Genomic DNA, 24,142 nt, shown 5'->3' on the forward strand with positions numbered 1-24,142 from the left:
TTTCTTCAATCTTGTCAATCACATTAGTGTCAAAAGGGACTGAAAATTTAATAATATAAATGATTTCATTGGATTTATGAAAAAGGACAAGATCAGGTTTGTTGGCGGGGATACGTCTGAGTCTGCAAACGGGCCTATGCCTATGAATTTTGTATATCATTTTCCATGATGCCCTCTACATATTCTGAATTGTACCATGAATGGGCCTCTGTGTCAAAACCACAAGAATGGCGAAGACGGTAATAAAATGATCGAGACACTCCCTCATGTCGCTTAAGATACTGTGTTTGTGCCAAAGCGGGGCATCCACTGGCAATGCGTTGAATAGTCTCATTAAATTCATTGCATAATCTACATTTCATATTTACATTTTGATGCAAAATCACACATTGACGGTTTCGAGTGGGAGGTGACTGGTCCTGAGCAGCAAACAGAAAGTCTTCTTTTTCACTTTTCAGGTCAGGCGATTTCAACCAAGCGAAGGAGTGACTCTGCAGGGTTGCTGATCATATAAACTCGATGCAGTGGTCGTTCAGATAGCCTCTCCTTGAACAGCTGAGTCTGGTTAATATGGCACTTCGCTTGGTTGGCACTCCTTTCTGTGCCATCCACGCAGTACAGATCCATCAACAAAATCAAAACTGACATTTACATTATGTCCCACATCCTTGGCTCGTTTTAGAAAACTGTGTAATGCCTTGTTTTCATCATGAGTCTTGACAAGCTTCACAAGAGGATCATCAGACAAATAAATGTGTGCAAAAGGTGAGGGTCTATTTTCTGACATGATTCTTCATGTGAGGGTGTCGTTACCGTGAACTTCTTGTTTCGTCCAATCAACAACACCAAAAGATTATGAAAGAACGGGTACAGCATAATTGTATTTGTGGCTCCCACTTTATGCGAGCGTTCTGCTTTGAACTATTTACAAGAGGAAACGCAGAATTGGATTAGGTTTAGTGTCTGGCAATCCATGTTTCTATCCCCTGTTTTTCTCAGGTGACGACAGCCCGATAAGAGTTACTTCCCTTGGATCGTATTTCCCAAATCCATTTGCAAGTAGGGCGGTTTCTGATATTCTGTGAACCAGTCGTTACCAGTGACATATCCAGATTAAAGAAACATATATATCTGCGTCCCTTCAATTATATTTTAACCATAATAATCAGTTGTCCTTTTCCAGACTTTCACTGAATTGTTGGCAAACACTACATTCTCTACATAAACTACATTATCCCTGCCTTCTTCTCTACATACACTCTACTCTACATACACTCTACTCTACATACACTCTACTCTATATACACTCTACATACACTCTACTCTACATACACTCTGCTCTACATACAGTCTACTCAATATACACTCTACTATACATACAATCTGCTCTACATACACTCTACTCTTCATACACTCTACTCTACATAAACTCTACTCTACATACACTCTACTCTACATACGCTCTACACTACATACACTCTACTCTACATACACTCTACTCTACAAACACTCTACTCTACATACACTCTGCTCTACATACACTCTACTCTACATACACTCTCCTCTACATACGCTCTGCTCTACAAACACTCTACTCTACATACACTCTACTCTACATACACTCTACATACACTCTACTCTACATACACTCTGCTCTACATACACTCTACTCTATATACACTTTACTCCACATACACTCTACTCTACAAACACTCTACTCTACGTACTCTCTACTCTACATACACTCTGCTCTACATACACCATACTCTACATCGAACTCTTCTACATGTTTTAGTGAACGCTGAATATTTCACAATCGAGATTGCAGTTCACAACACAGGCGACGGAATGCATGTATTTACACGTGTGAGTTACTCAGGACCATCAACATGGAAATGAAATCAATCAGTGGTTGATTAAAATGCTTGAGTTCATTCCAGGGAACTGTACGCTTGCCCCGGAACATGTATTTCATAACTGTAGTAGTCTGCGAGCAATATGCACGTGCGGAAGGCTCAGAGCTTCACGTGCATGATATTGCATCACGTAGCGGCAACTGCCATGGAGTTGAGTGAGTGAGTGAGTATGGTTTTACGCCGCTTTTAGCAATATTCCAGCAATATCACGGCGGGGGACACCAGAAATGGGCTTCGCACATTGTACCCTTGTCGGGATCGAACCCGGGTCTTCGGCGTGACGAGCGAACGCTTTAACCACTAGGCTACCCGACCGCCCTTCCATGGAGTTGAAACTATGTTCAAATGTGGTTACTTGGTAATATTAGTCATGGGTTAAGTGGCGTCTAATCGTTGGAACTGCTTGTTTTAGTCATCCGACACACACACATTGCAAATATATACGAATACGAAAATACCTAAAATAGTGACAATATCAAAACTTCAATTTATTTTACACTAAACATGCGTACATGTCAGTTGTTATATCCAACTTTATCCCAGAAGTCACAGAAGGGTGCGTTGTAATATGTATCAACGAAAGAAGATGGTGTTTTGAAGTGCTGATAGGGCCACTGGTTCTCTGAATGATACTGAGGCCAGTCCGGGACGGCCTTGACCTTGGCCCCAGTGTCAGACACACCTTGGGGGTTACCGGTCTTGGCAAAGTTTGACCAGTAACTGATAACCAAATCACTAAGAACCAATTCTTCGGGGGTGTACTTAAACCCCCCAATGCCAGCCGACTGGAATACAAACGGAACTTCCGACCCATGGCAGACATAACCTTGACAGAAGGTCAGATTGCCCCAGCCAGGGAAGGAGAACGCGTGGTCGTAAATGTACAGCCATACGTCAGCAATGCCGTACTTCACAATTTCGTGTGTGACGTGCCGTGTGGGACAACCAAAGACATAGTCCGTTGCAAGTGCGACCAAGTTGTCCCTCTCGTCTTGAGGGGAGTTGGCAGGGTATTCGCGAAGGATTGCTATAGCGTGGTTAGGGTGCGTTGCTGTTACAGCAGCTTCGTAAAGAACGTTGTCTACAGGTTTGTTCCAAGCGCCGTAGATGTAGAGGCGAGTCTCTTCAGACGTTGTCCCCAACATTATAGGTTTTCTCTGGAAGTGTCCCTTATCCATGGTAGTAACCGGTTCCCCTGTCACGATGACGCCGTCCACCCAGGGACCCCACGGCTCGAAGTCTTCCAGTAACTTTAATGAGGATAGTTTGTTCCTGCTGAGGTACTGGGCGTAGGCGATGTCGGCGCTGTTCCTCTGGCGGAGGCAGCCGAGGTCCCTGGCGGTGCAGTTCAGGAGTTTGGCCATGTGAGCTCCAAGGAGGAGAGCTTCTGGGTACGTCTTGTATGGGATGGCAAAGGGAGCGCTCTCTATGATGGCGTTACGGAAATACGCCCCGCTTTCTGCCGAGCCGAGGTGAATCATTGTGGACTGCGCTCCAGCACTCTGGCCAAACATAGTCACCTGTAAAACATGGACGTTTTTGAATTATAACCATGGTATTTAGTTAGAAGTTTGTTTTCTAATAGCGCCATTGGCCACTTCATACATCCGAAAAAGTAATGACAGGCATAGCTGAAGCCCATTGTTTTAACACCACTTTGTTTGCCACAGTGTTTCGGCTCACTTAGGGAAGCATGCCAGAAGTAATGCAGGTTTAACACGGGCACGAGTATGCTGACAGGCCAAGATTTGTTTGTTTGTTTGTTTGTCTGTTTGTTTGTTGTTTAACGCCGCACTCAGCAATATTCCAGCTATATGACGGTGGTCTGTAAAACAATCGAATCTGGACCAGACAATCCAGTGATTGAAATCATGAACATCGATCCACGCAATTGGGATCGATGACATATATCAACCCAGTCAGCGAGCCTTACCACCCGATCTCGTTAGTCGCCTTTTACGACAAGCATAGTCGCCTTTTACGGCAAGCATGGGTTGCTGACGACCTATTCTACCCCGGAATCTTCACGGGTCGACAGGCCAAGACTCCTAATCAGGGTTAAAATGGGATTCGAACCCACGACCATAGGATTCTGGTACACCTATATAAAGGCAGGTATAAACAGGTTTGGGTTTGGTTGGTTGTTTTACGCCGCACTCAGCAATATTCCCGCTATATGACGGTGGTCTGTAAATAATCGAGTCTGGACAAGACAATCCCGTGACTGACATCATGAGCATCGATACACGCAATTGGGATCGATGACATGTATCAACCAAGTCAGCGAGCCTGACCACCCGACCCCGTTAGTCGCCTTTTACGACAAGCATAGTCGCTTTTTACGGCAAGCATGGGTTGCTGACGACCTATTCTACCCCGGATCATCACGGGTCGCATAAACAGGTAGGTATCTTGACTAATACATTAACATGAATTGGAACTAAATGTTACCGTTGTGCATCTAAGACCATCCTCGACTATAACCATTCTATTACAGTTATAAATGCCCCTTAACCAATTTAATTTGCCGCCATAGCTTCGCCTTGGAAGTGACGTCTCCATTGCATCTCTCCTATCACAAGCTCAACACAGAACTTTTCTCGCTCGAGATAGTTATTTGATTGGATGCCTTATTTTAGCGTCGCGCCATCGACTTGGGATCACAACGAAGCTATCCTAAAGAATGAGTGAAATATATTTATTGTAAGTGAATGAGTATGTTTTTTCGCCGCTTTTATTATTTATATCACGGCGGGGGACACCAGAAATGGGCTTCACACATTGTACCCATTTGGGGAATCGAACCCGGGTCTTCGGCGTGACGAGCGAACGCTTAAACCACTAGGCTACCCCACCGACTAGGCCTACCAAATCGACGATGATCAAAGGCAAATTTCCAACCTTGCTGAATATCAAAACGACCGTTTGACACGGAATCTAAATGTGACAAGTCGTCAATTCTCACTCTGCTTGGGTCGCCTCCAAACGCCTTGATGTTCTCGCTGACCCACTTCAGGGCCTGTCTCTGGTCCAAGATCCCGTAGTTCCCCACGGCGTCTCCCTCGCCTTTTCCAGTTACCAGGAAACCAAGGGCACCTACGACATCAACAAAGTTTCTAGGTTAAAAGGTAACAGCACCGACAAAATCGTTATACAAGAAGTTAAAAAAGAAACCTTGAATATGTTTTCTATTGGTCTGTCAATAACGTTGTAATGTGCCCGACACCGAAAGAAATATTATTTATGAAACATATTCAAGGTAAAATTGCCGGTCGGAATAAAATCGGAAAGAAAATATAATACAATTATCAAAACATGTTTTTTTTAAAGTGATCACTCTCAAAACATATCGGACGGGCTACATGAATGTGGTGTTTTTTTAAATGGTTTGTTGATTAAAAGGTTAAAGGGTTTCTACCTATTTTATATTTCCCGACTTTAAAGTTTTCTTCGTAAAAAGAACTGCACGTGAAGAAAACATTGTTCAATTATTCCTTATTTAGGAATTTGACTCGGACTTACAAAACATATAATAAAACAACTGCCTCAAAATGTGTAGATCGTTTTGCAATAGAGGTAGATTGTACAACATTAGATCTTGTTGAGGAGGTTGGCGACCGGTACCATTGATCAAAGATAATATATCAAAGGGACGCAATTCTGCACAGCTGATTGTGGCGCTGTAGACAAACCGTGTCCACTTAATAATTGAAACAAGCAATGCATGGGACTCACCGAGCCGGTAGTCCACATTGACCAGGATGATGTCGCCTTTCTGGGTTAGAATGCTGCCGTCGTACAACAAGCTGCCACCACTCATGTGGACGAAGTTGCCGCCGTGAATGTAGACCATGACGGCGAGGGAGGAGGTGGCGTTGGTGCCGAGAGGGGCCCAGATGTTCAAGTACAGGCAGTCCTCAGACGTCTATGAATAACATCAATGACTTATGAATGTACATTGAAACTTCTTCCCTTGTCTCCATGCTTCGTGAGCATTGTTCAGAATTGTCTCTCATTCCAAATATTTATTAGTTCGTGGGTGATAGGATCAAGGTTGTGGTATGCGACCTTACAAAATGTCGAGTTGTCGAAGTGTCGCCCTTTTGGTAAAAGTGAAAATATTATTCAAGGTACGAAAACGCGAACTCGTTTTCGCATTGTCGCGCTTTGGTTAGTAATGACACTACCAAAAGTGTTAGTAAATACAAGTGTTTCGGAAGGTTCTTCGCGGCATTTCGAAACCAAGTATTACACATAACAATATAATTAATGATACTTGGTTTGATTATTTTAGCAATGTTTTCATTGGTAATTCCACATGTGATATAGACTTAAACATGTATAATGATGATAATGTGTTTGATGTAGATCCTTGTGATTGTCACAAGGTCGATGAGGTAGATCAATATATACTTGAGTCTCCTATTACAGAACACGAAACACAAAATGCAATCTTTCACTTAAATGATGGCAAAGCCACAGGTATAGACAATATTATTATGGAAATGTTAAAAGTCTCCGAAAACGTGAGAATGCCTTTCTTGAAGGCATTATTTAATAGAATATTTAGTCCAGTGTGTTTCCTGATGTTGCTGGAGCGGTTATTATCCCTATTATTGTCTCGGGCAACGTGTACACCACTATGCTATGTATACGACTAGTGTTCTGGTCAAACAGTAGGAATAAAACACCAGAAGCTCAAGCCGGCTTCAGACAGGATTATTCAACTACTGACCACATGTTTACATTATATTCGATGGTACAGAAGTGTTTGAGCCAATAGAACCAGAAGCTCAAGCCGGCTTCAGACAAGGTTATTCAACTACTGACCACATGTTTACATTATATTCGATGGTACAGAAGTGTTTGAGCCAATAGAAATGCAAACCATGGGCTGATTATGTAGATTTTAAGAAAGATTTTGATTTAGTTAATCGAGGTAAATTACTTTAAATTCTTATGGTCGGAATTGTAAAATGCTGAACGCTGTAAGACGTATGTATAAAATTAATGTGTTAGATCGTGTTTAAGAAGCAACGTAAAGGTCACACGTTGTTTTGACTGTCCGAATGGTTTACGCCAGGGATGCATTTTAAGCCTGCTGCTTTTTTCATTCGTCATACGTGAACTGTCAAAGGAAGTTATTTCAAATGGCAAACATGGTATTCAGTTTTTTCCTGATTTATTAGAAATATTGTTTACTTTTATTTGCTAACGACGTTATTTTAGTATCAGACTGTGCCAATAGGTTACAGACGCAACTAAATATTAATGACACTTATTCCAATAAGTAAATTCGGCTAAAACGAAAAATCTGGTATTTAGACGGGGAGGTCCTCTTTCGATAAATAATACTTAGCATTATAAAGGATTTTTTTATTGAAGTTGTACCAAGCTACAAATATCTTAGTTTATTCTGTACATCTTCAGGAAATTTAAGCAAAAGTTTATCAGATGCCATTAGGGGAAAATGATCACTCCTTAAACTAACTTGTTTCGACTATGGTACTTTAAAGGATATGTGATACTCTAATACAGCCAATTCTACTATGTGGTTCTGAGTCGTGGGGGTTCCAGAAATAATCCATCTTCTAGCCATTAAAAAGTTTCTTAGTGTCGGATTACAAACACCAAATACAATGGTATATGGCGAAACAGGTCGCTTTCAAATCTATAGATACTCTCTCTTCAGAACAAGAAAACACTGGCTTAAATTAGTTCATATGCATTAAGACAGATTACCTAAGAAGGCATATGACATGTCGTTGCATTTAGGTAATGGTGGTCGCCACACATGGACCTCTAATATCCGTTCGCTATTTTTTGTAGCGGTTGGTCACACATGGACCTCTTATATGCGTTCGCTATTTTTTGTAACGGTTGGTTATCAACTGTCCTTTCTGCACTTATTCAAGGATGCATGTATCAATATGGGTTTTTTTCAGAACTGGTACTCTCTCCTTAGTTAAAGTTCACGTTACTATTTACATAAAGAATTCAAGAGACTATTAGAACTAGACAAACATCCCTCATCTTATCTAAAAGAAACTTTAGAAACTTTCTTCTAAGGTTTAGAGCGGGACTTTTAAAATGTAGGGAGATATTTGGCTATGGACAGATCACTAAGGATATGTCCAGTTTGCAATTACAGTATAGAGGACGAATTTATTTGTTCATTTTATGAAGATCTTAGTAAAAATATATCTACCACAAAGTTTCTGTAAATATCCTAGCCTAATTAACCTTAGGTCTAGTTTGGGCACTCACAATGAACGTTTAGTAAAGATTTATCACTATACTTGTTATGTGCTTATGAAAAACGTAAATCGATTGTAATGAACTGATATAGTCCTTGTGTGTTTGTATTTATGTTTTTTGTATCCATGTATTGTATCATCTAGTTCCTGTGTTTAAATGGTTTTGTATATACGGGCCTGATGCCTTCATGCAAATAAACTTCTTCTTCTACCAAAATTCATTTCTCAACTCTCATAATAAAACTGAGAAATACTTTTCCGTACTGTTCCTTTTAAAGGCGTTTGCATCCGGTGTATATCTCCATCCTATTATAGCACCTACCTGGACCCTTCGTCACCTTAGGGAAGTGACATCACGGTCTTCATCTTTCTTATCAAAAAGTTCCCATCGCACATCTGTCGCATTCAGTGCATTTTGATTTGACGGTTATTTGAACACTGTGAGATGTCACGGACTGGCTTATCGAGGGCGACCGGTGGATATTCGAGGGGAGATATAGTCGTATATGTACTCACTATTTGGGGGCAGACCATCGGGGGGTCCAAGGCGTCACACTTGAACTGTGGACAGCCTGGTTTAATATGGGTGGCGGTGTACACGGACGGGGCCCATGATGCAGGTTCCTTTGGGGGTGCCCATCTGGAGGTAGGTAAAGTCAGTGAGTATGGTCAAGCGTCTCTAATGTTATGCTATGTGGGAGAAAAGCCCGACGTTACTGGACGTTTACAAACGGAAACCCACGAGCACGGGTACGGTGCTGACAAATCAAGAAACAATCAGGGCGAAGCGAATTCAAATCCTCGGTCAGTGCAGACAGGAGTCCGTTGACGTTAACTCGTCGTAAGAGGCGACTACCGGGATCGGGTGTTCAGGCTCGCTGCAGGTCATCGTATCCCAATTTCCAGGGCGATGCTCATGAAGTCAGTCACTGGATTGTCTGGTCCAGACTCGATTATTTACAGACCACCGTCATATAGCTGGAATATTACTGTGTGCGGCGTTAAACAACAAACAAACAAACAAACAAACCCCCTCTCGCAAATAAAACAAAAGCCAACCAAAATACATCATCAACAATTAAATCTTTGACACCGCACAAACATGTATCGGAATATGTGTATGTTCCATTAAAAACTAGCCAAGAAGTTCCTACAAGACCTACCACAATATCGGTCTTCTAGAGAGTAGATAATGAATACTTGATTCGAATGCATCCAAGTGGAGGTCAAACGTGTTGACACATTTCCAATAAATACTAAGTCTGTCAGTACAACTCTACCAATCACGATACATGTTATGCTGAAAGCGCTCGTTAAATCTCCCAAACGAGTTTATTGTATATATCATAATCAGGGTGAAACTGTGATTCTGATAACAGGATCCTAGAACGTAGAAGGGACGCAACTCACATTGATTTGCGCCATTCGTCACCACTCGCCCCTTTCCGTAACCTGCAAGAAGACTCGTCCCCCTATCGATGAATGTTATGTGCGAAAATACGACAAACCAATCAGAATGCGCTTATGACTTGAAGTACTTTATTAAAGAAACCCCCAGGAATATATTTTGATTTTACATATGTCTTGCATATAAAATATACTCAAGATACATTTCAATCATATTGTATGATACTGTATGTCCCGATGTGTTTTAAATCACATCTGAAATATATATGATATATGGCGGAAATACGCGTGAATAATTACCCAACGAGTTGACAATTCTTTTAGCTATGCCCATTTGCGGTTAGACGAAACCCAGTCGCAAAAATGGCCACGAGAGGGGCACGAATCGGTATTCGGCTGTCCCGGAATAACACGAGTTGGTCGCGAACGTGATTTGCGCCCGAGACAACCGAACCACCCGTATTCCACTTTAAACGTAAGTGTTATCCAGATGACCATAAACATGATAACAAATGTACGTTATCAGTTACGATAACTAATGTGTAAAGGGGCGTGATGGATTGAGGTGGGTGATGGATGGGGTTGTTGATAGATGGGGGATTTGTGATAGGCGAATGAGGATGATGAGTCGGATGGAGGATGGTTGAAGGTGGATGCTTTTGCTAGTGGTTTTTAACACCACACTCAGCAATTTTCCAGCTATATGGCGGCGGTCTGTGAATAATCGAGTCTGGACCAGACAATTCAGCGATTGACATTATGAGCATCGATCTACGCAGGTCGGATATGACGACATGCATTAACTGAGTCATCTAGCATGACCATCTTCGCCTCTTACGACAAGCATGGTTGCTGAAGACCAAATGGGGTAGATGTTGGGTGGGGTTAGGTTTGGTGAATATTTGCTTGGGTTGATAGATTGTCCTGAAACGGGAACGGGCGTAATAACACACAGATAACCGCATTGTAGAGTGAGAGATGTGAGATATGTAGACCCTGGTATATAACTGTGGACGTCTACAAATACAGCTGTGTATCTTCGGGAATGGGTAGATACTGCTTATCTACTCGGACAAAGTCTGAACGTCCCAGATGTTGTTTATCAGAATAAGTCAGTAGTACATTTTGGTATATAACTGTTTATAAATAGCTTTGGGATGTTAAGCCCTAATTACATTGGTATGCCCAGATATAGTGGTAATAAGTTTACAAGCAGCGGCGTGCACGTATTCGTCTTCATATTCTTGATGGGTGAGGTTAGGTGAAATGGGGTTAAACGTCGCGTCTAAGATTATTGCACTGTACTACTCCTGACTGACGCCGATTTTATAGTGCAAGCACACTGAGATACCATGCCGCAGTTTAACATGAATATCCCACTCAGACACAGTATACAGACTCCCAGCCAACCAGTCCTTGTTTTAGAACCTTAATGCCGAGCGCCAGGCAGCATAACAACAAGTATATTCTTTTAAAGTCTTTAGGTATGACGCTCTCCGGGCGGACGCTCTACCACAGAGCACGGAGGGGAAGGGGGTGAGTGAGTGAGTATGGTTTTACGCCGCTTTTAGCAATATTCAAGCAATATCACGGCGGGGGACACCAGAAATGGGCTTCACACATTGTACCCATGTCGGGAATCGAACCCGGGTCCTCGGCGTGACGAGCCAAGCTTTAACCACTAGGCTACCTGACCGCCCCGACACAATCAGTGAACCAGCATGCACTACGGAACTGTTTTCAGGTGCACTCATGGGATAAAAGAGTGAGTATGGTTTTACGCCGTTTGTAGCAATATTCCAGCAATATCACGACGAGGACATCAGAAATAGGCTTCACACATTTTACCCATGACGGGATTCGAACCCGGGCCTTCGGCGTGGCAAGCGAACGTTTTAACCACTAGGCTACCCCAACGCTCCTTAGATTAATTACCTAAAAGATGTATGTTTACTGTACTGGGTAAATGCTATACTGGCACAAGGTTTAGGAGCGGGATTGGGCCAATGTGAAACAAACGTCATACATACTGTGGTACAATCACATGAATGCAACACGATATTATAACGCTTGTACTGAACTGTATATTGCTTCCAAGAGATGGGTCAGGATGATGAAGATGAATCGCACTTCTAACCATTCTGATGACCTCCAGATTAAGGGATGCACGTTTAAACTAATAATTATATATGGGATCACGTCTCTTATTTATCACTGAAATAACATATTACTCAAAATACGATAAAGAAGAGCCGAATTTTTATGTGACTGCAGTTAATATGTCATGGCTGGTTGGTATTGCAACACACAGCTCAAATTGTGGGCTTACTCTTTGTTTGTTTGTTTGCTTGTTTGTTGTTTACCGCCGCACTCAGCAATATTTCAGCTATACGACGGCGGTCTGTAAATAATAGAGTCTGGACCAGACAATCCAGTGATTGACATCATGAGCATCGATCCACGCACTTGGGATCGATGACATGTATCAACCAAGTCATCGAGTCTGACCACCCTGTCCCGTTAGCCTCTTACGACAAACATAGTCGCCTTTTACGGCAAGCATGGGTTGTTGAAGACCTATTCTATGGGGCGGGCTTTCTGTAACTTCTTTTGAATGATACAATAATCAGTATAGGTAGAAAATGGTGATTCGTTTGTTCAACATCAGTTGTGCAGCTATTGGCTGCTTGTTAAACCAATGATGATGTCTCTCATCTAGTAGACGTCTCTCATTTACTAGACGTCATAAATATATGTAGGTAAAGCACTACCACAACGAAGAGAGACAAACCTGAGAGCACCGACAGGGGGCTGCGCATACGGCACTCCATGGTATATGACATTGGTGGCGGTCTCAGCTCCCTGAATCGGCCCGTACTTGGTGTCGGCGATGGGTGCGGCGCCGAGCCCCAGCGAGAGACAGACGGAGAGGAATACAAGACGGAACATCCTTCCAGGGAGACGGACAGTCTGGCAGACGCGGTGTCTGAGGTGATGACAGAGGTGACAGCTCAACTTGGCCTCATATCAGATCATGTGACCGATAAGAAAACCAACCATCTGACACCATGACATCTGACTCCTGTAGGAGCACGTGACCAATAAATTGCTTAACTGCATATGTTTAGAACTGTCAATTTACAATTATTGCCAATGTCATCTCCAAGTGTAGAATACCTTATATCACAATTAATGAAACTGTTATTAATAGAAATATTATCGAAGTTGTACTACGTTTATTTACTACTTTATTCTTTAATTAAATATCAAAGGAGGAATGGGTGTCTTAGTAGTGCCGGGCGCCGCAATACTTTGGGCAGAGTTGCCTCAATTTGATGTCAGGATACGCTGGTCTTTGGCGCGTATCCAAGATCTGCCTAGATCATGATTTCTTTATCTGAGAGCACAATACTCTGACTCATGAGTTTCACCATTGTTATAGGGGGCACGGGTGATCCAGTCGTCTAAGGCGCCGCGATTCGCTGTGCAGAGTTGCGTCCCTTGGGCACGCCAGAAACCTATGATTGTGGGTTCGAATACCGGTTCACCCCGATTATGTTTCTAGGTTTGTCAGCACTATACTCGTGCTCGTGGGTTTCACCAAAGTGGTAAACGTCTGAGACCTGCATCACTTCGGGCTTTCCTCCCACACTAAGCTGACACACCGTGATATGACTGGAATACTGTTAAAAGAGGCGTTAAATACAACTCACTCACTCACCATTGTTATAAACCTACTGCCACTTTTGTCTGTTGTATTGTGGGTATCTTCATATCTTATAGTAACCTTGTGAGAGGTACTACTTTAAAGTGAGGCTTGGTTAGAAGTTTTACATTTGAATTGTAAGACCAAGGCTTTACATTTGAAGGTTTACGAACCTGCTGTGAGGTTTTACGTTTGAATTCTAAGACCTAGGTTTTCCAATTGACATTTTCTTAACTGGCCTTTTGATGTGAATATAATGTTGATTTTTGATTGTTTAATAGTCATTAGTCAATAACCCACTGTTTTTTTCCCACTGAGCCAGCGGAGCAGGCGATGAAGGAATTTCAATTTTACATGCCATGACTTTGGTTGTGTGCATGTTGTACGTGGTCTTTCTCTTGATCGAATTCCCGTTGTACCTCGGCACACTGTATTGTTTCAATGTAAGGTATCCCGATGCTTTCTCATTTTATCTGGTATATCCTGAACATCTACGATAAAACTACAACAGCGAGGTTATCGGTTGCCACCTGGTATAAGGTAAATGGCGGTGGGACAGTCTAGCTGTAAAGCGTTCGGTTAACCATTTGGGTATACTGTCGGGTGTGCCTCCGACCTGGAATGGCTGGAATATTGCTGAAAAGTGTTTTCGTATATCAACTACACAATGCCTAGACATCGAGGTTGTTTAATTCTTGCCACGATGCTTGTTGACAATTAATTAAACTGAGGGCAAAGGGAAGTACACCTTTGTTTTTTATGACTTTTTTTCTAATTTTGAAATGTTTAAAATCAAATTATATTTTTACGAATAAGATCATGTAGAAGTAAAGTATCTTAAGTTATCGAAATTATATCGCCAGTACAGATATTTCTGGCGATATAATATCAATAACTTAAGATATTTTCAATTGCAAATCAAACATATGATAAAATCAACTGAGAGGTATTGTTTATTTTCCTCCTCAGCTTTTTTGATAACGTCTGAAGCTGGTACCAGGTGAGAATAAATATCACTTCCGTGATCATTTGTCTCCAACGTACAGGGGCGGTCGGGTAGCCTAATGGTTAAAGCGTTCGCTCGTCACGCCGATGACCCAGGTTCGATTCCCGACATGGGTACAATGTGTGAAGCCCATTTCTGGTGTCCCCGCCGTGATATTGCTTGAATATTGCTAAAAGCGGCGTAAAACCATACTCACTCACTCCAACGTACATAAGCAAAGCTACTATAAAAAAAAACACTTTATTATTTATATATTATTTTCTACATAAATACATACTACAAAACACATGTACGATTGATGGGTGATATAGCTCACATAGAACAGGAACCCATGCAACATAATCCCTGCAAAACACAAAACACAGGGTGTTACTAACCAACAAATCTAAAAACGATAGTGTTATAATATATTTAAGGAGGGCAAGAATGTTGCTTTTTAATTTTGATATTAAGCCTCAGTAAAATGTCGGAATGTGTCGCTTTAACCTTCGTGGTCACTGCATTTTCCGCCACACAACAAATGAAAGAAAAGAAACATGCCGACACATGAATAAACAAGTGTCGGCTAGGTTCGTTGTTTACGTGATCCAACAGTTTGTTGTTATAAACGCATTATTCGTTCGTTCTTTAGTGGAACTTCCGAATCGTTAATCCAGACTGGACCGTTCATTATGACATCGTGTGGAATAACAGATATTCGTATACAACGAAACCATTATTATGCAGTAATATGGTTATACTCCTGACAGTAATGGCATACGTTGTAGATCATCCTAAAATGTTAACCTAAATAACTTAAAAAGAGGTTATTTCATGTGTCGAGTGATATATTCTGATCTCCTTTTCCACCGTCACGAGATGAGAGAAACATGATATTTCACGAGACCTGTGGAAGGTGGAATATCTTATTTAGTATATACTTTTTAGAGTTTTGTAGTTGTCTACCGGAAAATTATATTTTTCATTACGAAGGTAAAACCTTGAGACGTAAATTCTCCCAACCTAACACACAGGGATGGATCACCACCCCTTGTATTTGCGACTTAAAAAGTAGTTCCTTGTTTGCAAAATCTTAAAAATATATAACCAAAAAATTAAAAATATTTTGGGTCACGAAAATCTTTAGTATACATTTGGATATGATTATGTACAAAAACAACTTTAACAAAAGATATTCTTGAAAACTTGGAGACCGCTGTTAGAAGCGAAAGAATACACGCTGGTCAAGTAACAAAACACACACCGTCGCAGTGGTGACTTAGCATAACACCACTGCCACAGGCTTATTTGCATATCACGTGACCGGACTTTTCTCTTGTTTGTAAACAAACGCGCTTTTTCTGAAATCAGTATAGAACGGACTAATGCAAGTATTTGGGGGCGCTTTACATATTATTTTGCATAACTATATAGATATGCTACTACAACTGCGACAGTGAGTTGCATGGCAATATATATTTATGCATCAAAGTGACCGTGTCGCTAGCTCTCCGTTGGGCTTCGATCACAGAACGTGGAGCCGTACAACCAATGTAAACATAGGATAACTACGCAAAAACAAGTAGATTTTTACGTATTTGCATACTTTCTCAATGAAAGTTAACCATTCTTTGACATTTGTTTATGAAAATGTGTAGACTTGGCAAACGTGAAACGGATGAAAAGCATATGCAATATCTTGAACGGACTGTGAAAGATGTGACGAATCGTCACATGGCGCTGGCCTGTGGCAGAGGTACTATGCTAGCTGGTTGCCGGCCGCTTTGCGAAACGAACACTCACGATTGACGAGTTAAATGAGAAATTGACAGTTTATAACGAAACATTTTCGAGAGAATAGCAACCGGCTAGAAGTGAATATTAACTCCCAAATGACCTTCTGTCATTATTTTGCCTTTTCAATGTGGAACTCACGTAAAAAGGACGTCAACAGTTTGTGAACAGTTTGCCAGACACTTAAGATCAAGGGAGACAATTTAAGGGGATGTAACTCTTGTATGACAATTGTACCGTCAAAGTAGTATGTTCACTGCAGTTTTTCTCAACTTCAGAAAACTCAGTGTTTCACACTGAAGTCTATTATAAAACTGTTTTCTTTTAAAACAAAGCGTAGAAGGGGTTGGAACAGTCAATAATTATATATGTATCTATTTTCAAAAGAATCACGGTCGAATATTCAATGTCAGAATTTACTTTTTACCTGAGTTTTTACCACTTTTATTTTTGGTCAAACTTTTCTTTTGGTCGGATTGAAGAAAGTCATAGTCTCCACTGGATGAAGAATTCACATCCTTCTCGAACGATTTCGGATCTTTCGTTGGTTTTACGTCTGTCGAAACAGGAATCAACAGGTCATCAGAATCCCCTCGAAAATGCACGTATTTTTTATGCAAATCCTCATCCACACTGACAGCAACAGAAGCTGCCGTTCTCGTGGATGCTTTAACTTCAGCCCAGTCACCGGCACTGTGGGAGGCAGTATTTTTCGTAGTGTTTTTTCCCCCCGGCCCAGATTTTACAGGGGAGGAACTCCTAGGTGTTACTAATGATCCTTTCGATGGAGTCTTTGGTACTGGTTTTGGGGTAGATGCGTTTTTCTGGATAGCTGCTGGTTTAACAGCTACGATCTTATTGTTAGCTGCTGGTCTGGGAGATGGTGCTGTTTTAGGTCGTTGGGACCCAGTTGAAGGTTTGGTCCCACTGGAAAGCTTCGTGGGACTCGTACTGGAAGAGCGAGGGTGGTCCTTCCTCCCAACATCCTTTGAAGGAGAAGACTTGCCAGAAGCAGCAACTAACGGACTGATCGTGAAGATGTCTTTCGCAGGACTTGATCGCCCAGTATTGATCCCGGTGTTCGTTGGTGTAGTTCTTCCCCCCGATACAGGCCTTTTCACCACCACAGGACTTCCTTTCACAGGAGAATCCTTCTGCGGAGAGGACTTTCCAGAAACATCTTTAACAGGTGTTGTCCTTCCAGATACGGGAGTGGCCTTTGCTGTAACGGGAGTTCTTCCGTTTTCCGACGCCTTTCCGTTATCCTTCTGTGGAGGACGGGGGGGTTCTTTTGAAGCCGCCTTGAAGACTGAATCTTTAGTCGATTTTGAGGAGTAATGACTCTCTGGCTCCGTGATGGAGATGACGGGTACGTTGATCCCTCCTTCAGTCTGTGGTTCTAATTCATCTATAAACGTCACATGTGCTAGTGACTTCTTAACAGTTCCTTTAACCGGGAGTTTATCATTGGCATTAGCTTCTTCAACGTTTATAACATTGTCCGTTGACCTTTGAGACCCTCTCCTTTTTGCGTTGCTTGACCATAACTTGAAGAATCTTTTTGTGTTCTTTTTCTTCTCCTTCGGGGTCATTAGCTTCTTCTTCTTCTTCTTCTTAGATTTTGGTTTCTTGAAGTGACTCAGTGCTATCCGAGCCCTGATCAACTTCCGTGTGTGTTCGCTGATGTCACTTGCGTCGTCGTTGAGGGTAGCCCGGTCGTAGCAATAGTCGACTAGCTTGGACACCACGAACGCGATTACACCTACTGCTACCAACCCGGCCGCCGATATGAAGGCTTTGCTTAAGTCATCCATACCGGACGAGGAATCTGCAAGGAACACACGTGATCATATTAGTCCATGACAACATTGGGAAAACGAGTGAGTGAGTGAGTGAGTGAGTGAGTGAGGATTTACACCGTTTTAAACAATATTCCAGCAATTGGGCGTACCAGAAACGTGCTTCACACATTGTACCCATGTGGGGAATCGAACCCGGGCTTTCGGTGTGACGAGCGAGCGCTTCAAATACTAGGCTACACCAAGCGCCCCTTACAAATTAGTGAGAACAAGCTAACAGTGACTTGGTTTCATTTAACGCCGCTTTGAACAGTATTTCCGTTATGACACAGCGTGTCAGCTTCATGTGGGAGGAAAACCTGAAAGGATACAGTTCGTAGATGTTTGCCACCTTGACACCAACGAGCACAAGCATGGTGATGACAAACGAAGAATAATAAAAGATTCATCTCTTTGACCATGGATTTCTGGCGCACATGATAGATGCACATCTGCACAACGAAGTCCGGCTTCTCAGACTCAGACAAACAGAAATGGTAGAACATTGATTTTAACAAGAATGGGCAAATTTTAAAATCATGTGTCGGAATTTTCACAGAGCTATGATCTAGGTTGTTTCATTTCCATTATTTGTAAGTGGTTAAATGTTTACAAGAACAATTATAGACATTGGCTAAAATGTATGGAAAGGGCAGTTTTCTTTCGATTTCTAAAAAACCCATTTTTTTCAAAAAACGAAAGGTTCACAATTTGCTGCTATTGTCTAGTGCCACTAGTGGAATAAACATGCATGACTTGCAAATATCTTAATTGTCCTTCTGAACAACATCTTGTTGGACATACTACGAGGGCCTTGGCAACCTAATTCTCGCCCGCGGGCAGCTTGTGTAAGTACCTTATGGCTTGATTGGATCACAATCTATAATGCTGTCTTGTTCATTGTGTATGAATGTCTCAGTAAACCCATAGAATAGACCCTGTCTTTACCGTGTAAGTTGCATATCGGCTTAACAGGTGTCACCCTCGATTAATTACCAGCCCGCCCGACAGTCCGAGACTGTCTATTTTGCAGATGCAGGGTCAGTTTTGAAAGGTTTCACGCCCGATGTTCGGGCTATTATTGTATTCCCTACATTTCCTAAGCTTTCTAGTTTTATTCCAATGTAAGAGGTAACAGAACTGTAAACGTTAAACACATTATTCAGTCACTTCCGGGCATGCTAATATCAAGTTACTGTCCATATGCTATTCTCCTATTTACCCTCATGTTACTTTTGTTCGACAGTCTAGAAACTTCTGGACAGGCAAAATTTTATCTGGTCCCTAACTTTGCAGTCCGGTTGTCTGACTGAAATTTGGGGGGATTTTATGCACTGGGTATTACGACAAATAACCTGCACCCATTCGCATTCACGGTCCGATTCGAATGTTACGACTAACCGTACAATGAAATTACACATGTGAGGAAAGTAGTAAATTTGCTTGCGCTTCTCAAACCTGAAAATGTGGCACATGCCAAATGGTACAAAATTCTATAGTAATGTTAATGTTTCGAGATAGCGCTATGTAAGCGGGCAAAATTTATATGTATTTATATAGTGAGGCCTTCGGGGCCGGAGAATAGGTTCGAGATATCGGTACATTCGAGATAATGAGGTTCGACTGTAATTTCTCTGGCTGGATGCTTGAGGTTGTCGGTTCGTGAATAAGTTGAACCCCATGGTGCGAGGTGATTCCTTTTCATAAACCGACAGTTACAAGTATGTTTTCTGACTTAAAACACATCTGTACTTTCTAAAACTTGAAATAGGTTTATACTTCGGCAGGGGTAGGGCCTAGCAGTCTATGCTCGTCGTAAGAGGCGACCAAATGGATGGAGTGGTCGGGCTCGGTGACTTGGTTAATTGCTGTCATCGTAACCTGAATGCGAGGAGGGGGCACGGGTGGCCCAGTCGTCTAAGGCGCCGCGATTCTCTGGGCAGAGTTGCGTCCCTTGGGCACGCCAGAAACCTATGATTGTGGGTTCGAATCCCAGTTCACCCCGATTATGGTTCTAGGTTTGTCAGCACCATACCCGTGCTCGTGGGTTTCACCGAAGTGGTAAACGTCTGAGACCTGCATCACTTCGGGCTTTCCTCCCACATTAAGCTGACACGCCGCGATATGACTGGAATACAGTTAAAAGCGGCGTTAAACCCAACTCACTCACTCACTCACTCACTCACTGAATGCGAGGATCGTTGTAAACAAAATCAGTCACTGGTTTGTGTGGCCCAGATACGACTATCTACAGGCCGGCGTCACATAGCTGGAATACTGCTAAGTGAGACGTTAAACAGCAAACTATCAAACAAACGACAAAACTTTCTTTTGATGAAAATATTTTAAAACTAATCCATTGCTCTTTGAAGTCTCTATGAGCTCTGGATGGCGACATGCTTTTCCCATCAACATTCAAATGTCAAAATAACAAAATGTATCCATTAAAACCAAATGTATGTTAATTGAAATGCATTTTCACGATAATGTAAGCATGAAATATTAACAACAAATTCTCCATCCATGAAGGTAAACGGATCGTTTGTACAATAGAGTGACGTCACACATGTGTTGTAATTAAGAAATTAACTACCACGGGTCGTTTATTTCTTATACGACATATCAACATTATGTATTATTATCTTATATATGTATTTAACACTCTGCACATTTTAATATAGGTGATACATTAGGCGAGACCGATTTCACATTGTCTTTTATGCAATGTGCCAAAACACTTCTGGCAAATTAAAAAACAATATTTATCCAGGGTTGATTTTAGCTGAAATAGCTATAACAAAATTCAAAATAATGTTCAGAATGGGCATATTTCTCTCAAACAAAGCTTCTTTTTTTTATTATCTACAGATTAAAATTAAAAATGCAGTGAAGAGGGTTTGGGTGATCGTGGTACACTCGGGCTGGTTAGGCTTATCATAAGCTCAGGGCCCTTGTCCCTACTACACGCAGCCCAGACAGCGGATGGGACTTCTTCCAGGAAGCGCTGCCTAGTCAAACCCACCCAGCACTTTTCGGAGAATGTGAAGATTCCCCAACACTGCAGCCTTCTGCATTACCCAAATTGTCAGAAGGACTGCATTCCTGGTAGCAAACCCGGGTACTCTCCCAATGTCAGTCAACAAATCGGGAGGTACCAAACCTAAGGCACCGAGAACAATGGGGAGTCGGACAACTTGGTACTTGGGATGCAAGCGTGACATTTCGAAAGTGAGGTCCGCATATTTGCCATGTTTTTCTTCAATCTTGTCAATCACATTTGTGTCAAAGGGGACAGAAAATTCAATTATATAAATGATTTCATTGGATTTATCAAAAAGGGCAGGATCAGGTTTGTTTGCGGGGATACGTCTGAGGCTGTAAATGGGCCTATTCCAAAGGATTTTGTATTTATCATTTTCCATGACCCCCTCTACATATTCTGGGTCGTACCATGGATGGACCTCTGTGTCAAAACCACAAGCATGGCGAAGACGGTAATAAAATTATCGAGCTACACCATCATGTCGTTAAGATACTATGTTTGTGCCAAAGCTGGGCATCCACTGACAATGCGTTGGACAGTCTCATTAAATTCATTGCATTATCTACATTTCATATTTACATTTTGATGCAAAATCACACATTGACGGTTTCGAGTGGGAAGTGACTGGCCCTGACCAGCAAACAGAAAGCCTTCTGTTTCACTTTTCAGGCCAGGCGATTCAACCAAGCGAAGGAGTGACTCTGCAGGGTTGCTGATCACATAAACTCGATGCAGTGGTCGTTCAGATAGCCTCTCCTTGAAAAACTGAGTCTGGGCCGACTTGACATGGCACTTCGCTTGGTTGACACTCATTTCTGTACCGTCCAGCAGTACAGAACCATCAACAAAATCAACACCGACATTGAGATTATGTCCCACATCCTTGGCTAGTTTTAGAAAACTGTGGAATGCCTTGTTTTCATCATGAGCTTGACATGCTTCACAAGAGGATCATCAGACAAATAAATGTGTGCAAAAGTGCACACAAAAATTCTATCATGAATAGCCCCAACGTTAATCAAACCACGTCCTCCCATACTGATTGGTAAATATAAGCGATTGAGGGAAGAGCGAGGGTGGTGGGCGCTATTGTCTGACATGATTCTTCGCGTGAGGGTGTATTATTAATGTTGTTGTTGTTGTTGATGGTGTTGTTGTTGTTGTTGTTGTTGGTGGTGGTGGTGTTGTTTTACATTTGCGAAAGGCTGGGTTTCACGTTTTCACCCTTATTCAAATGTGTAACGCTGTGTACCTCTGATATACGGTGAATGACTTTGTATCTTATTAAGCAATGAAAATCGATTTTCATGTAAATATTTGAACACTATAACTCTATGAGAAACATAGGTCGTCATTAACTCCTGCATTAGCAAATAGTTGTATTGATGTCAGATCAGCAACAATTCCACTTATTGATTATTATGACATCTAGACACACGGGTACTTGTTCATTAAGGTAATTATAACGCTATGCCCTTCTTACCACGTTAGGCTACACTGGATCCCAAGTTGGCTTGTTTGTTGTTTAACGCCGCACTCAGCAATATTCAAGCTATATGACAGTTGTCTGTAAATAATCAAGTGTGGACCAGACAATCCAAAGTTGACGTCATGAGCATCGATCTACGAAATTGGGATACGATGACATGCAGCAACCAAGTCAGCGAGCCTGACCACCCGATACCGTTAGTCGCTTATTACGACAAGCATAGTCGCCTGTTACGGCAAGCACGGGTTGCTGAAGACCTATTCTAACCCGGATGGTCACGGGTTGGGTCTCCTGTGCCCTAAAGTTAGTTACTGAAATGAGGATCGGTGGTTACAATGCCACTTGACAGAGTACGTGTCATTGTTCCAGAACGAAATGGAGTCTTGCTATAGCTCTTGCTATCAAACAGTGGTGTCCTAGCCTCTGTTCGAACTATTTATAGGCCGATCGGATCGAGCTAAATATTGCAGATACAACATTCACTCGTTCACGTCAAACATGAAGGCGAATACAAATATACCAATGAGATACTTTTTGTTCAATGACACTTTCTACGAAATAAAATTAACGTTTTAACTTTTTTTTGAATTTTTTGATAGTTTATTGTTAATAATATTCATATTAACACAAATTTTCAACTGTACTTCAAAAGAAAGTATACACTTGTATACAATTGTATTTAATCAAAACGTTACTTTATCAAAACAGTCGCCGAAACAAAGACGTACAAAACACAACTATGATATCCGTATCAAATACATCACCATCAAATAACCATTTCTTGTTTGTTTCATTTTAGCCTGACATCAAACATAGGTGTATACTTTCCTTTGGCCAGGCAATTTATGATTTTCAATCTGAGAAAGTTTAAAGAGATACTCGAGAACGGTCGTTTTCAAAATAGTGTCGTACTTACTTTGAGCCTTGACCTTGACAACCAATATTGTTGTCAGTATCCACAAGCAGACTTGGTCGTTCAGGTTCATGGCGATATGAGCGCGGGTTAATGAGGTACTTATTTCCCTGTGTTATTCACAAGCATGTCCATAGGAGTCCATGTACGTAACGAATACACAGTCCGTTTGAACCACAAACCTCATGATTGAAACATACATAAAACTATGTACATATCACGTCGTTAGTGAAATGTACAGTTGTGTGACTGGACACACTCCGTGACTAAAGTGTAGTGGCATACACCAGCCATTGCAATATAGAACCAGCCATGGCCCGTCAATCACAATTTGAAATACCTCACACAGGTCAACGTCTCACACCATTTCAGCCACACACAAATAAATGTGCTTCAGTCACTGTGGACTATAACAACCGATCATAGGAATTCGTCACAGACGCACTTGCCAAACTTTCGAAGTCACTGCCAAGTTTTTCAAATATACAATTGTATCTCACCAGTGCTGAGTGTTCAATACCCACACAAACCTTGTGTAGATCAGCCGTTCCGCTCGGCCGCGCGGCTTTGTAAAATACGGAATATAACACAACCCGCGTAATGCTTTAGAATAAGCTTATGAAAGCCACCAGACCTTGTGACAAGCTTCTTAGTAGCACAGCCGGTGGTGTTGATAGCTATGTACAAAACACACGTCATTGTTCACGTCAACTAACCATGCTGAAAACAGTACTACCGTCTAACTTCTTTGAGAGGCATGTAGAAGTCGGAGCACTAATTAAGGATAAGATTTA

At 41.7% G+C, this 24,142-nt stretch overlaps 2 protein-coding genes across 2 annotated transcripts; both read right to left on the reverse strand.

Annotated features, from left to right (window-relative positions):
- Nucleotides 1-2,380: 2,380 nt before the first annotated feature.
- Nucleotides 2,381-12,619, reverse strand: LOC124138029 (cAMP-regulated D2 protein-like). The gene is made up of 5 exons (XM_046504540.2): nucleotides 12,372-12,619; nucleotides 8,690-8,813; nucleotides 5,652-5,841; nucleotides 4,882-5,012; nucleotides 2,381-3,436 (listed from the first exon to the last, which is right to left on the reverse strand). Exons 1-5 carry the CDS (start codon nucleotides 12,527-12,529, stop codon nucleotides 2,432-2,434), a joined length of 1,608 nt encoding a protein of 535 aa, XP_046360496.2. The 5' UTR covers nucleotides 12,530-12,619; the 3' UTR covers nucleotides 2,381-2,431.
- A 3,823-nt stretch (nucleotides 12,620-16,442) lies between these two features.
- LOC124138030 (flocculation protein FLO11-like) lies at nucleotides 16,443-23,875 on the reverse strand. The gene is made up of 2 exons (XM_046504541.2): nucleotides 23,352-23,875; nucleotides 16,443-17,893 (listed from the first exon to the last, which is right to left on the reverse strand). Exons 1-2 carry the CDS (start codon nucleotides 23,419-23,421, stop codon nucleotides 16,482-16,484), a joined length of 1,482 nt encoding a protein of 493 aa, XP_046360497.2. The 5' UTR covers nucleotides 23,422-23,875; the 3' UTR covers nucleotides 16,443-16,481.
- Nucleotides 23,876-24,142: the final 267 nt, after the last annotated feature.

The sequence above is a fragment of the Haliotis rufescens genome, unplaced genomic scaffold, assembly GCF_023055435.1.
Source record: "Haliotis rufescens isolate VD_foot unplaced genomic scaffold, xgHalRufe1.0.p SCAF_17, whole genome shotgun sequence".
NCBI lineage: Eukaryota > Metazoa > Mollusca > Gastropoda > Lepetellida > Haliotidae > Haliotis > Haliotis rufescens.

Excerpts from the sequence above, each read along its gene's own strand:
- LOC124138030 (XM_046504541.2), bottom strand. The coding sequence starts at position 23,421 with ATGAACCTGAACGACCAAGTCTGCTTGTGGATACTGACAACAATATTG. Across the intron at positions 17,894-23,351 it reads TGTCAAGGTCAAGGCTCAAA|ATTCCTCGTCCGGTATGGAT; the intron begins GTAAGTACGACA and ends TGTTCCTTGCAG.
- LOC124138029 (XM_046504540.2), bottom strand. The coding sequence starts at position 12,529 with ATGTTCCGTCTTGTATTCCTCTCCGTCTGTCTCTCGCTGGGGCTCGGC. Across the intron at positions 5,842-8,689 it reads CGATGGTCTGCCCCCAAATA|ACGTCTGAGGACTGCCTGTA; the intron begins GTGAGTACATAT and ends TGTTATTCATAG. Across the intron at positions 3,437-4,881 it reads TTGGAGGCGACCCAAGCAGA|GTGACTATGTTTGGCCAGAG; the intron begins GTGAGAATTGAC and ends CATGTTTTACAG.